Source organism: Notothenia rossii (assembly GCF_949606895.1).
Source record: "Notothenia rossii genome assembly, chromosome: 11".
NCBI classification, from domain to species: Eukaryota; Metazoa; Chordata; class Actinopteri; order Perciformes; family Nototheniidae; genus Notothenia; species Notothenia rossii.
Window position 1 is genome coordinate 37,730,130 of NC_136910.1, and position 16,091 is coordinate 37,746,220.

At 40.0% G+C, this 16,091-nt stretch overlaps 1 protein-coding gene across 1 annotated transcript in view; it reads left to right on the plus strand.

Annotated features, from left to right (window-relative positions):
- The window catches only part of lamc3 (laminin, gamma 3), a gene marked incomplete at its 3' end in the record, with an annotated part of 159,122 nt that overhangs the window by 73,829 nt on the left and 69,202 nt on the right, over nucleotides 1-16,091 (plus strand). The window contains exons 5-6 of the mRNA XM_079659941.1: nucleotides 6,624-6,812; nucleotides 8,333-8,450. Of these exons, the coding sequence (XP_079516067.1) occupies nucleotides 6,624-6,812; nucleotides 8,333-8,450 (307 nt within the window). The remainder of the gene's footprint in view (nucleotides 1-6,623; nucleotides 6,813-8,332; nucleotides 8,451-16,091) is intronic.

The window sequence follows — 16,091 nt, forward strand, 5'->3', positions numbered from 1 at the left end:
CTGCCGTTGTTTTGTTCCATTTCAAAGAGCTTGACGCTCGGCGTAACCTTGGCGCACTGCCACTCCAACATCCAATCCCAGAGCTTGAAGATTAATCACGGGGTTTGTCAAAGGGACTGTAGTCCCAAACGATAGCTGGGGATTATGGGTAGTGTAGTGTCTTCGGCCATCCTAAACTGAATTTTGAATCTGGCATCACAAAGATCTTCTGTTACTGTCCTTTTTTCTTAGAGGAAGTACAGAAACACGTAACTCTGGATTTGTTTTAATGTTTGAGGTGCAATAAACGACACAGCAGCTTTTTGGCATGTTAAAACTATTATTTTCTGCCTCGCTCATGAGAGTAACAGCTGGCGAAATTACAGCCTCGCCTACTGATTTCAAATGTGTGCTCTAAAATGATATTTATAAATGACTATTATCATTATTATAAGCAAGACAATAAATGGCAAAGATATGTAGAAAATAAACGTATTTAAGATACGTTCATAAGAAACGTAACGTGGGAGAAAATGTTTCTAGAAGATATGTAGAAAATAAACGTATTTGAGATACGTTCATAACGAACGTAACGTGGGAGAAAATACATTTCTAGCTAAACGTAATTGAGAATGCAGTTTAGTTCTGTGGGAATGTAATTTTTAGGAGACAGGGTTGCCATAATACATTATGACGAAAAATACAAATGATTATGAATACAAATAAAATAAAAGAAGCCTCCCGTGAGTTACTACAAGCTATAAAGTAGATTTTAAAAACGTTTTATAGAATAAAAGCTCACTGCAGGACGTTGTAGAAATGCGCGTGTGCACCACGATAAAGGAGCCTCATTCACTTTACATTGGGGTTGTTTGCGTGGTGCAGACACGTAAATGTAGCAAAGTTTGTGACTCCACCACGCAATGCGGTGTTAAGGAGTCGTGGTTCTTGTGAGATCTGGTTGAATTAAAACATTATCAAATGTACGTTTTGAAGTTGCCGAGGGGGATGGGTATCCAGATGTTCAGTTTGCCCTGAGGCTCAATCCAGGGTGACAGGCCCATAATTAAACAAACTAAATTTCCCCGCTTCAGTTCAGAATGTGAATTAACTTGACATAACCTATTGATAAACCTGAAGTTATGTGAACAAAACATCACTTTTAGATAATAGTTCTCTTTTTCAGCAAGCATCAAAGCTTCTCCTGGTAACACCATGGATCACATCACATTTTGAGAGGCTTTCAGAGTCAACATGACTTTGTGGGACTAAAGGAAATGAAACAGAGGCTCAGCAGTGGCAGCAGCAGTATAGCAGCACGAGAAAGACACAGTGGATAAGAGCTGACAGGTAGAGCCGACCGGATGGATTTGTTCTTTAGTTGACCACCAGTGCCAATCAGAGTTGAGTCATGCTGGAGAGACTTTCTTTGTGGAGTGTCAGTTTTTGTCAGATTCTGTTTCCGTTGGAGCAGAAAGATTGCAGTTGTGAGAATAAGGGACACAGCATAAGTTCGAGAGGTGATAGAAGTGCAAAATCAACTGGTTTCTTTTTTTTTTTTTTAGGTTTTACTCAATTTATTATCTTGACTGAGCAAGTTGTGATTGATGTTTTATTGGTCCAAATTGATAAAATAGAATTGGGAGGGATGAAACCCTCTTTAATGGTCACACATGCAGAGTACACAGCCCACAGAGTGAAATGTGTTCTCTGCTTTTAACCCATCTTAGTACCAGCTAATAATCACTGAAGAAGACAATGTGTTCACCATTCTGTAATCATGTTGTACTTGTTTTTTATCTCAATTTCATGTTAATAGTTCTCCAAAATGTTGTTATTTAATGTTCTTGTGTGTGTTCTTTGAATAAAATAGGCCTAATGAAAATATGTGGTCACAATGGGAGCTTATTGAAATGCAATTGCAAAAAACAGCATTCATCTTACAAATATATAGGTCTATAGGTTGTTTATTATATGACTGCGGGTAAGTTTTCCACCGATATCTTCATGGATGCAAGCAGGAGCCACAGGGTTCTCATCCGCCTCCAGTACCAATTCTCCTTTCATCGGAAGGGGGATTCTCTTTTTCACACAGATGTTGTGCAGCACCACAGTCGCAGCAATGATCACGCAGACGCGCTCAGGGTGCATTCTCATTTCACTGTGGAGGCAGTGAAACCTACAACATTTTTTAGCCTATATCTAAATTAAAAGGCTGGCCTTTTATATATTATAAAAATGACTCACTAACCTACGTTTGAGCACTCCAATGCAGCGCTCTACAATGTTCCTCGTTTGTGTATGCTTCTCGTTATAGCGGATCTCTTGTGCAGTTCTCTCTGCGATGACAGGTGTCATTAGCCAGCGCTTCAGAGGGTATCCACTGTCTCCAAGAAGAAGACCATTCACTCTCCCTGCCTCAAATTCCCATTGAAGGGCGCTCTCTCTCAGGATGCGAGCATCATGGGTCGACCCAGGCCATCTTGCAACGAGGTTGACAATGCCCATGTCCGAGTTGCACACAATTTGAACATTTATAGAATGGTAACCCTTTCTATTAACATACAAATACTCATGTTCAGAGGGGGCCTGAATGTGAACATGAGTACCGTCGATGTATCCGACAATACCAGGTATACGTATACCTGATTTTAACAAAAAATCTTGCCTGGATTTCGCTGCTTCTTCTTGTGTTGGAAGGTGAATATAGTTCCTAAGGCGGTGCTGGAGGGCCAATGCAACTTGTCTTATAGCCCGACATGCAGTTGTGCGATGAACATTAATACTGTCTCCCACAGTATTTTGAAAGGCCCCGTTCGCGTAGAATCTGAGTGCAATCAGCACCTGCAAGGTTGAGGAGGAAATAAAAAGGAGGAGGACAAGTAGATACAGGTGTGAGGATAAAAGAGAACAATAAACAACACACTGTGTACACTACATGTAACACACGGTACTTAATGCCCTTTCATTGTTAAACCTGTAAACAAGACGCCCTGCCATCGTTAATATCCTTCTTGCCTGTTTTACGTTACTATGGACAGGGGCGGACTGGGGGGAAAAAGTGGCCCGGGATTAATTGACAGACATGCCCACTTAATGCGCGGCATGTATCGGCCGGCCGGCCGGCGACGAAAGTATGTTAATTAACAAAAAACCCTATGCATTTATTGTTATTTTGGACCATTATTCATATAGTAATCACATTACCTGAGCCCTTGAGTTGCCTAGAGCAAAATATATGTATTGATTTTAATGTTAACAGATCATTGATGCAATAACATTTTAACCCAATTTGCCTGACTTGACCCATAGAATAAAACATGGGCGTAGGAAGCATCCTCAATGTGGGTGAGACAATTTAACAGGGGGTTCGGGCAGGTGGTGGACCTCACCTCCTCTAGGGGGGTCCTGGGGCAAGCTCCCCCGGGAAGATTGTTTTTTAAATGTTGAAGTTAAATGCATCAATCTGGTGCACTTTGAGAGCAAAATTAAGGACTAAATCTATGGATACATCTCTCAACACCCATATGAAACAGAACTGTAAACAGATTTACTTTTTCTTTCAACATTTATTTGAACAGCAAGTGGAGGCAAAAGTGACTGCACCCAAAACAATAAACCTGCTAGCTAACTAGCCTAAACTCAGTAACAGAATGTGGGCAACACGTTCTTCTCCACAGCCGCGCGACCTCTGAGTCAGACGTCAATCCCCCTTTTCTATCTGACGAGTACAGCCGTACAGCCACTCCTCCTGAACCCCCGTTTCCCTGCCAACCCCCCCCCCCCCCCCCCTCCCCCTCCCCTATGCAAGCCCCTCCCTCTGAACCCAGGGCTCGCTACAATACAGTATACTGTATACACAAACTATACAAAGACGCCTTTACGCGTTGGAGCTTGTTTATCCATCTGTAAGCAACTGCTAGGTCTCTCAGTCACTCACTCCTGATCGCACTGCGCAGTGACAGCTGCTACGGAGTTGTAAGTGTTACGTAAGTGTTACGTAAGTGTTCCGGCCACACCCCTCCAGGGAGTGGCCGGAATGCTTACAAATGTGGGCCAGTAGGATTTAGGTAAGCAACTAAAAAAAAAAAGGGAGTGGCCGGAACACTTACAAATGTGGGCCGGTAGGATTTAGGCAAAACAAATAAAAAACAATTTTATTTTATTTATTTTTTTGGCCCACGCACAGCACCGGCCCACCGGGAAAACTCCCGGTATTCCCAATGGCCAGTCCGCCCCTGACTATGGATACTAGTCTGTCTTTCTGATTTACACCTGCTCCATACTAGGCGTAAAAGTTACACCCGGGCGCAACGCATACAGGGCTTAAGTCTAAGTGGTGCACTAGTCATAACTTTAGTTTGGTCTTAATCTTCAGTTCTACGTCGGACGTAGAGTTACGACCAGCTTACCCCCAGCTGGTGCACTCCACTCCAGCGGCCGTATTCACAAAGGATCTTAGGGCTAAAAGTAGCTCCTAACTGGCGAATTTAGGAGAAACTCCTAAACATAATGGGCGTGTCAGTCTTAAATTTAGGACTCCTAATTTTATTCACTAAGAGCAATTCACAAAGTGTTTTAGGCCTAAAAATAGTACCTAAGTCTGGGAGAACTTAAAAGTCCTCGAGAGGACTCCTAACTCAGTAAGACCTATTCACAAAGAATCTGAAAATGGCTGCGAGACGAAATGTTTTGGAGACAATGGAAGACTGTGAATTGATCAAGAGATATAGGCTAAATCGTGAGGGTATCAAACTTTTGTGGAATTAGTGCGGGATGCAATAACATCCCCGACTAACAGGAATAACCCGATTAGTCCGGAAATAGAATGTTTGACAACACTACGATATTTAGCAACAGGGAAAATGCAACTTTGCAATGCCGACAATTTAGGAATATCGCAACCATCAGTCAGCCGTGCCATAAACCAAACCATCAACGCGCTCTCTAGACCACATATCATCCAACAGTTTATCCGGTTTCCTTTGGACAATCAACAACTACACAGGATCAAAGCCAACTTCATGGCAATTGCAGGTATGCCCGGTGTGGTCGGTGCTATTGACGGGACGCACATAAAAATAATTGCGCCATCAAAGGATGAGGACGTGTTCGTCATGAGAAAGAAAGTACATTCCATCAACACGCAGATTGTTTTCATTCATCATGATAGGGGGACTTGAACGGCGGTATGGGCTGTTATTGAAAGTGTTTAAGTGCTGGAATTATGCTCATTGGATAATAGTTTGCAGGGTGCTTTTAATTGCCCCCTTGATTTAATGCAATTTACGTATTTTTATTGTTTGCTCTCTCTCTTTAACGTGCATATACAACGTCATTATCGTGGTCTGCACAAACTTGTCGTCATGCGTGTATTCTGCTAACTGCACTGTCCATAACTATTTGATAGCAATACATTTCTAGCCTAGGCTATTTCCTTGTTTTTCGGTGATTTAGTGGGCTCGTTTGTGGGATGTTGCGGATGAGTTTCACCGAGACCGCCTGCTCTGAACAACCAATCACCGTACTGACCGCTTCTAAACTCATGCACGAGAATCGACGTAATCCATAGCAACGGCGCGTCACTCTTAGTTCACTCTTAGTGATTTATCCTTAGTATGAGTAGGTCTCAGCGGCTTTGTGAATAACTTTTAAGAAAAAACTCCTACGTAAAATGTTTTAGCGCGAGTTAGGAGCACTCCTAGCGGTAAGATAAAATGCTTTGTGAATACGGCCCCAGGAGTCTAGTAATAGGAGCAGTGGGCAGCTATTGTACAGCGCCCGAGGAGCAATGGGAGTGGGGGGTATTCCGGTGCCTTGCTCAAGGGCACCACGTCAGGGCAGGAGGTGAACTGGGACCCCTCCAAGTAGCAGTCCACACTCCATATTTTAGGTCTGGTCAGGGACTTGAACCGGCGACCCTACAGCTCCCAGTCCAAGCCCCTACTGACTGAGCCACTGCCGGATAATAATGTATTATTATTTTATAAGAGATTAAACAAAGCTTCGTTGATGACTTTTAATAATTAAGTTACTCAAGGTGTTTGATGAATGGTTTCAGCCCCAAATGGAACAAACAACTCTTAATTAAAAGCCTTTCAAACTTTCACCTTCAACCCAAAGTTTTTAACATGGGTTTTAAAGCAACTGGTGATTATTACATTTATTCAATAACGTGAACCCTGCCGAGTCTACTTATTTACAGGAAGGAATAATCATGTAGTTATTTCCGGCACAACAGAGAGCTTGATTCATAATAAAATGGGCAATTTCACCTAAATCCCCCCACAGGGTGACTGGTAGACTAAGGAGGGATTTGATATGAGGGGTATGAGCGCTGTGATGTTGTGTTATCAGCTGAGTAATTTGCTCTTGTATAAACATGAATTAGTGTTATCTAAGTGCCCCCTGACAGCCGATTGGCTCCTCATTAGGCCTGTGTGAAATGAGATTAGCAGCGAGCCTCGAAAATTATGATCCAATCCCGGAACACATAATCTCTCAGACATTCACCCTCACTCTGCCTCTCTCCGTCTATTTCTGTCTCCTCTCTTTCTACATCCTCTTCCTGTGAGATGCTCTTTCTTCCACGTCTCTCCTCACTTGACCTATTGCTCTTTCTCATTCTTGTTTTCCCTCCACAGAGTGCAACTGCAGCGGGAGGTCTGACGAGTGTGTGTTTGACGTGGAGCAGTACCGCAGCACCGGCAGGGGGGGGCGCTGCGTGAGCTGCAGAGACCACACCGACGGGCCCCATTGTGAGCGCTGCAGAGAGAACCACTACAGGAGGTCTGATGAGAAGCCCTGCCTACCCTGCAACTGCAATATTAATGGTAAGCTGCACAGAGCCCATTGTTTGCATAATAACTTGAAACCCCTAATTATAATCCATGTAAATATCATTACTCACCATTTTTGTTCAGTCTGCCATGAGAGCATTTAATTATGCTTAAATTGGAACGACATATTGGCACAATAAGGCATCACTATGAAGCTACACAGAAACAGGAATCGTAGGATTAATGTAATTAAATCATTAATAACATTACTCTCACACATCGACTATTACTAAACTGCCAAACCTTACCTGAGTATTTTTATGATTCATAATTAATATAATCGTATTTGTTTTATCCCCTGAACATCTCATCAGATTAATCCTCGCCTTATCCTCCCAAATGACCATTAAAATACATCCATGACTTTGCTGTTAAGAATTAATTCAATTGACTCACTTAATAGTCTGTTTGCCAGCTCATAGAGTCCTATTGTGAACCCAGAAATGTTTAGTGCCCCAAAGTTTTATGATATAAATGTATAGTTCGGGGCCCTGCAATAACTTGCATGTTGAGCAATTTGCACAATTAGCATATAATAATAGTTAACTAGCATATGCAGACAATGGTCAATAAATAGCTTGGCCGATTTGGAGTTTGGAGTGATTTTGGAGGTTATTGAGGATTGAGGCAATTTCTCAAATGTTTGGGATAAAAAATGGCAGTTTTAACCAGAAACAGTTCACATTTGTAATCCCGTTGGGATGATTTTGATGAATGTAGGGTTTTAGGAGACTCACAACTGCTATTTTTGATCCGAAAATGTATTCGACATCCTCAATATATACTATAAAGAGCACACCAAAATTGTCGAAATCGGCCAAGCCATTTTTTGGCTATGCTAATTTATGTTAATTTATGCTAACTAATGCAATTTATGCGAATGGTGCACATTTTGCTGGCAGTTTGGGAATACATTTCTATCATAAAACTTTTAGATACATTTCCAGGTTCACACTGCTGGCAAGTAGACTATAAAGTTGTCAGTTATCAAAGACTCAGTGCTCATTAAACACTGTCTAATTTTAGCTGCAGGAAAATGTTTGGGCTGTTAATTACATCATGTTCAGTGCAAAGAGAGCGAACCACAGAGAGAAATTGACAAATACCTTAGCTAACTTTCGCTCTTCATTTCCTAGGTAGTGTAAGGTGATTGCACACAGTTGTTGGAGTCCATTATATTGATCAAAGGTTAGAGCAGACTCCATTGGGCTTTCTTTTTCTCTCCATGTCCAACTATACCCCAGCTGGTCTTTTTTCTCCATTAACTTAAGCTACAGTATGTCAGACACAGTGTGGAAGCAAGGTTATCTCCTGCTCCTCAGAGCTCGTCTCTGGGACTTTTGAACAGAATTCAATAACAGGTATTCAGTTATCCCCGTCACGACAAATTATTAATGATGTACTGATGGATTTTTAAGTCCCTCCAACCACCATTTTCTTGAAAATACTCCCTTTCCTTGTTTCCGTGTACCCTTTTAACTTTTTTTTCTTTCTTCTGATCCATCTGCTGTCAGGTTCACTGAGTCTGCAGTGTGATGTAGAGGGAGGGTGTGCGTGTAAAAATGGCGTGACAGGGGAGAAGTGTGACACATGTCGGGCTGGCTTTCACTCGCTTGGCCCTGGTGGCTGCAGGTGAGCAACACACATGGTCATAAAGACAATTAATGAAAGAAATATTTATAATAAGGCATCTTAAGGGGTTAATAGGAATAAACAGGTACAACAGACACACATACATCCTCCCTGTTTTGCAGTTGCACCATCTTACTTCCCCGAGCTTGAATTTATCAAACTCCAAAGCAGCCGTAAACAAGAGGATTTCATTTCTCTCTGTGACACCACTGTGAATTAGTGACCTTCTTATCAGCATGAGTCAGGATGTGCTCTACAGAATCTATCTGCTAATAACCATTTCTAAAAAGGCAAGACAACCCGGAGCACTTTAATTTTCCACATGGAAACTTGAACTTAAGAAAAACATCAACATTTGATGTAATCAAGATTTCCACAAATACTTTAATACAACTCAAAACAGGATGGTTTACTTATTTCTAACCTCTGTTAACCTCTAGGATTCCTACGTGTCACTTCTTGGTTCATTTGTTGTTCTTTATTAACGTATGTTCCACATTATCTCATTATTAGAATAAATGTCCATTTCATTTGTCTGAAATCTGGTCTAATGAATCCACTAAATGTCAGACAGACAAACTTGAATATTTAGCAGCTAAATAGCTACATGTAGGTACTTCTCAAAAGTTGGTGGAGACTAAAACATGCCTACACGGAGATTGAATATTGGACTTGGAAACATGGGATTGCTTAAAACAAAACTCCAAATGATTACTACAGCCTGTCCTCCTACAAAAAGCCCTTATTACGATCCAGACACGTATTAAAGTGTATGTTGTTTCTTACACGACCACTAGAGGTGCTCTAGTGGTCGTGTAAGAAACAACATGCTTGATTGCAAACGCTCCGGAGGGATGTTTATTCACAAATAACCCTCTCTGAAAAATCCTAAATTGTGGAATAGTTTGGCCATTAAAATGCTTTTTGATTCGATTTCTAGCGAGAAGTGTATATTGTACTTTTAGAATCCACGTCCAGTTGATGTGTAGGATCTATAGTTTGATAGATATTACGAAGATGATTTGAGGTCTCGCCAGGATAACGTGTATATGCGGCAGCTTCCATGTAAAGTTAATGTGGGTGAAAACTATTTTTCCGGTCTCGAAGTTTTCATAATAAAACCGTATATATTCCCCTCACTGTCAAATGATTACACAGTGATATCTGCATTACTCATCCACTAAAAAACATCAGTTTATCCTTGTTAATGACACAATATTGATTGGTTTAAATTGTGTACAATGCTTTTGTGTTTTTAACCTTCGATTCGGAGAAACAAATAGTTTTTTCGGAGTTAAGACACTGCAGTTTCCGAAGACACTACACTACCCAGAATCCCCTACCCAGAATCCCCAGCTATCGCTTGGGACTACAACATCCGCCTTGCTTTACAAACCCTGTGATTAGTCATCAAGCCCTGTGATTGGATGTTGGAGTGGCAGTGCAACAAGGTTACGCCGAGCGCCAACAGCTCTTTGAAATGGAATGGAACCACGGTAGATTGGACTGGAATTGGACGGATCCCTTTGTGAATTGTTTCCACTTCCGCGCCGTCCTTTAATTTCTTCATACAGCGGTGCTCCTTAATTACGCTTTCATCCTCCTTTAACAAAATATTTCGCATTCATCTAGTTTGTGACAGTAGTTGTAGCATTTTTTAAACTTTTGAACTTGAATTACCGCTGTTGTGCCCCCCCCCGTGTGTGTGTGTGTGTGTGTGTGTGGGGGGGGGGGGGCGCAACTTCCAACAGGAGTCATTTGGGGGGGCTCTTGGGAAAAAAGGTTGGGAACCACTGCTTTAGGGGATACGAAACACATTGGTGTTATCAAATTTAAAACATATAATTAATAAATGGGTTAAAATTGCTTGTGTCCATAATAGGCAGCATTAATATACCCACATGACAGCTAAGGTCAGAAGAGCTTTATTTAACAGCTGGTCTTATGTCTGTGACCCCTCCTGTTGTTAATTGATAAGCCTGAAACATGCACTTGTCAAGGTTCAGAGGCAAATATGGCAGTAGCCATCAATCATCTTAAGATAAGATATACTTTATTGATCCCAAGTTGGGAAATGTTTTTGTTACAGCAGCATGTAGTACTTTGTTCTACTCCACTACAATTCAGAGGTTAACCTAGTATTTTTACTCCACGACATTTATGTTAGTTACTTTGCAGATTCTGATTAATGATGTGAAATATAAACAACCCTTAAATCAGACTTTAGTTACACCTGAGTCAAATTCAGGGAAGGTGATTGTACTTTGTCAGACTTAATATTTATCTGTAGATACCCCCAACATTTTTTTCTTAATCAAAAGAAGACCTCAACTTAAAGTATTTTTTAATGTTTAAATAAAGCCTTATTAGTTTGTCTGTTTTGCACATCCTCCTATTAATATCTTTGGACGTCCTGCACTAAACTGTTTTATTGTAGAGATCACTTACAGTATCTTCTTGATATTATCTATTCTATATTTCTATAAGTGACCTTCTACTTTCCCCCTATGAAAGTATGTACTCTTAATATTCTTTTCATCAAATATAACATAATTTCAACAACAAAATTCAACAACGTTTTTTAACCACTAGGTGTCCCTTTCAATCAGCTGTGCACCGTTATGGTGTAAATACAGCCTATCTACCAATTGGATCAAATATAAAAGTCAGCCAAATTAATGTTGATACTGCAAGGAGACGTATTGTGTGAAAAGAAATGTAAGATGTTGTGTAATTGCTGATATATTTATGATTCACGTCAAGTATTCAGTTTTGTCTGCAGTTCTTCCAGTTTGTCCAGAAGTCTTCTCAGCAGGGCTCTATAAATAGAGAACTACGGCAGATATGTAATATTTAATGCAGCCGAACCGTGTATTACAATGTCGTTATGTGATGACTTCCAAAGAGAAAAGCAAGAACACTCGGAATAAAGTATTATTTAAAAAAAAAAAAAAAAAAGTTTTCCGATTTCATATCGCATAAACACCATATCCCGACGTGCATCAAAACGACGTGCATCAAAACCTCTGAAAAAAGAAAGGTGTCTCTGAAAATCGAAAGAGAAAAACCTATGGGAAAAACACAAAAGCATTGTACACAATTTAAACCAATTAATGTCGTATAATTAACAAGGATACACTGATGTTTTTTAGTGGATGAGTACTGCAGATATCACTGTTAAATCATTTGATCATTGGTTTTATTATGAAAACGTTGAGAACGGAAATACTGTTTTCAACCTGTAACTTTACATGGAGGCTGCCGCATATACACGTTCTCCTGTCAAAACCTCAAATCATCTTTGTAATATCTATCAAACTATAGATCCTACATATCGACTGGACGTGGATTATACAATATAGTACAATATACACTTCTCACTAAAAATCTAATCAAAAAGCGTTTTAATGGCCAAACTATCCTACAATTTAGGATTTTACAGAGAGGGTTATTTGTGAATAAACGACTATCTATAACGTTTGCATTCAACGGGAGCACGAGAGTCTGAAAACTTTAAAACGTAATTATAGGTCGTATTTAGCGCTTGAACAAACAAAACATTTGGTCGTAATAAGGGCCTGAACAATCGGCCCATTTGGTCGTATGAGTTGGAGAACTTGTTGCAGCACTAATATTGCATGTTTGGTTGATAATGTCTGGTGTAAACAAACAACTCTTTGCCATTTCAACTTTATAGGAAGATACTTGGTCTCTATGTTATACAAATAATTGGACAACAATGCAACATTTTTCTCAAATGTTCAAAAATGTCAACTGAAAACATGTGGCAGCTAGAATAGCCCTCATCAAACTGAATGCTCCTCTGATGGTCCCATTTCCAATATGGGAAGTCGTATTCCAACTTGTTCAGGTTCTTTGAGTCGTAATGTGGAACAGCCTGGATGCTTCAAGAACGCAAGTTACGTTTAAACACACACTGAGACCTGTTTTCTAGTTGTTGCACTTTAGGGGGCGTTTATGTGAATTATTCGAGTCTGGAACACGTTTTTCAAATTATTCTGACATCGTATAGTGCAGTAACAAAGATGAAACATCATTTGCATATCCTAACCGTGATTTTGTCCACTCCTGTTCTTCTTTTACAACCGTACAATAAATGTTTTGAAAATCAGGACATACTTTTTTTTGTATTCCTGCTGACAGACAAACAGAGAGTCAAACCAAGCCAGAAACATTACCTCCCTGGCAGATGTAATTATCCAGGGTCATGGTGATCCAAGCCTAGAAAGCAGAACAATAACACATTAAAAAAAACTGTTCTACTAAATGGAGACTGGCCTATTACTTTGTGTTCAACTGACCACAACTCCTGGAAACTATTGAACTAGTGAGTTCATTCCTCCTGCAAATGGCTTGTGTTTTGGTGAGTCAGCCAACCTTCTGACCAGTTAAAAAGCTTAAAGACCCCCCAGATCCAAGTCAGAGACCCTGCTGTCTCTTCCATGGTGACCGGATCCAGCCTCGCTGCCTTCATAAAACTGCTTAAGCACCAGCCTACCCCAAAAGTAAACTTAACCCTTTAAAAACCTCCCTGCTAGCCTGCAGGTGAATATATAATGATTTAGTTACAAAATCTATAATCTCTTTTGACTTATCATCTATTTATTAATAGGCTTTTAATAGATCAGGAATGTCATCTTAGTAATACAAGCTTATTCCATACTTTTGTTTAATTCCTGACATTTAATTATTTAGTATACAGGCAATAAATGCTTTTATTTATTTTTAGAGATACTGTGTGATGGTTCCCTGCTGAGACAAAGTAATCACTGATTGTGAAAAATATTTTATTTCCAGATTGATGGCTGATTAAAATTGTTTGTCTATAATTGAGGTGGTTCCCTGAATAAAAACAAAATGGCCGTGTTTATTTGTATTTGTATTCAGCTCTGATTTTGATTGTTTCAGTATGCTGAAAGAATGAGCTCAGTGGGTTTAATTGATTTTAAGATAGGTTGAGTTTCTTTCTTCCCAGAGATATGGGGCTGATTTGGTTTTGAGGCTTTGCACACTCAGTCTGTTTTATTGTTGCATCTTAAAGTTACATTGACCTACTGCATACATTTTGATGATAAAAAGCAGATTCCAACGTTTTCTGAACCGAGAGCTCTCCTACTGTGTGTGTGTGTGTGTGTGTGTGTGTGTGTGTGTGTGTGTGTGTGTGTGTGTGTGTGTGTGTGTGTGTGTGTGTGTGTGTGTGTGTGTGTGTGTGTGTGTGTGTGTGTGTGTGTGTGTGTGTGTGTGTGTGTGTGTGTGTGTGTGTGTGTGTGTGTGTGTGTGTGTGTGTGTGTGTGTGTGTGTGTGTGTGCCAATAGAGTGTTGGTGTGTGTGTGAGAGAAGTATGTTTATATTCATAAGAAGTCCGCCATATCTCTCCCTGACCCCCTCTACCTGCAGGGGGAATGCTAAGATGCGAGGCCGTTGTCTCGCATAACAATGAATTTTTGGTGTTAACAGTATTTCTCAACACATCACTCTGGATACTGTGACAACAACGAACTCCAAACAAATTGAAATTCAGTTTTACCATTTGTTCTTGGGATTTTAAAGCTGCTACATTCAATAATTTTCTATTAACAATGAATGCAAGGACTATGCATAATTTAAAAGAGGTGATGATAGTATAATTATTGTTTTTGTAGTTAAAATAGTAGTTAAAATCCACATAAAATGAGAATTGGTTAACCAAGTGAATTAATAATAAAGCCACACTATCACGAATTTGCCTCAGGGCTTCACAATCAGAGAAGCACCCTCTCAGATATTATTAAAGAAATGCAGTTTCCTTAGCTTGCTGTTTCCAGTCCTTTGTTTTTCACGAACAAGCCCCAACATATGACTGAGTGGTTACAGTCCAGCTACAGTGGAAAGGCAAAGTTAGCTAGTTAAATAAAGTGGCAGATGTGGTTCTTATAAGCTGATGGAGACAAACCATTACCAGAAATGTTAAATAATTTGGAAACCCTCCATTTATGTTTGCCTATCAAACACAGTAGTACCAGCCAATTACAGAACATTTGGTGATGACAAATCACGCCTAAGAAACAGACTTGACTAAGTATATTAAACTTTGGCCAAATCCTGTTTGAAGTAAAGCAAACACTTCTCCCTCTCAAGTAAAGCTTTATGCGCAGTTGATTGTTTTTCCTTTAGCTCAGATGTATCACCTCACTTAAACAGAAAGTTCCACATCAGCTGCAGCCATCTTGGTTGTTTTGAAAAATCCCTCAACAGCAAACTCTTCTGTACAGTTAAAGTTACAGAACCCATAGTAGATAACAGTCATCTGTCCAAAGTCAAGGGGCCGCAAACATTTCCAATATGAGCTTGCAAATTGGTACGATTCCCAGGCAAAATGGAGACCAACTAGAGATTCAATGGGAGTATATTGGTTTTTCATCAGCCAGGTGCAAAAAAAACTCCCAATGAATGCTAATATTGCTCCCAGTTCATCAGCCTAAATGGTTATTATGCCAGCACTGTGTTCACAGCTTGTTTTCTTTGCCCATAAACGTCCGAACGCATCAGTTAATGCAGGTTTAAAGAGAGGATCAAGATCAAGGAGCCTTTAGTGAAAACACATTACTGATTTAAGAACCCTTGGAACACATTTCCTTTAATAAATATCACACATTTTGGCAATGACCTATTCATAAATCAATAGCGTATAATGATTTTACAGTTGACCCTTATTTTAGATTTTTCTCCCTCCAAAGAATTATACACACACACATGCCAACACGCACACTTTCTCTCATCCATGCAGTACAATCAGGCCGTTGGGTTGAGGTGAGAATTACTCTGCCCACTGGAGCAGAAACAAGTAGAGATGCCTCGCCTGGGGATCATTTCATTATTTGTAATAGTGCCTCATTAAAAAATAGATTTTGTGTTACAGGTGAAAACAAAAGTAATCAATCAATGCAGGTGATCAAACGCTTTTTTGACATTACCCAACACCTTGCCTCGTTTTTATCAAGGTTGTTTACACAGCCTTTTAATTTGTGTGTTTGATTGTGTACTTAACCAAGCATCTTAGTCTTTATTGACCGTTAATACACCTTGGCCATTAATATTTTTTCAAAAAGGTCATTTTTTTTACCACGGTTTGGCTTATTTGAAGCTAATGCAGTTGCACTTACAATGGCTTGGGTTTTCGAAAGCTAAAAAAACTCTTCGCTAAATTGCCTTGGATAGAAATGTAGAACAAATAAGTGTAATGGAATGACTTGTTAGAAGGACAACAATACATTCACAGAGTGGACTACTTATTAAGGAGAGATCCAAGGCCAGAGGCAAGTACCCATATTGTTGAGGCGTCCTTGAGCAAGCCTCCCCACTGTTTCCAGGCAAGCGATTGTGTGGCTGACCATCTGTGACGTGGAATAAGGGGAAGCCAATAGAAAATTGCCGAGCACTTATATTATACTCTTTGGGGTTCCAGGAGACCATTCCACTTTGAATGCCAAACAAGCTGATATAGTGGCTTATCTCTATTAGCTCGTCACAGAATTTTACTAGATTGGAAATCCCCTTAGCCCCCATCGACCTGTATTTGGCTAAAGGACATGGTTTTGTTTCTGAAACTTGAGAAGATAAAGGATACTCTTAGGGGCTCTG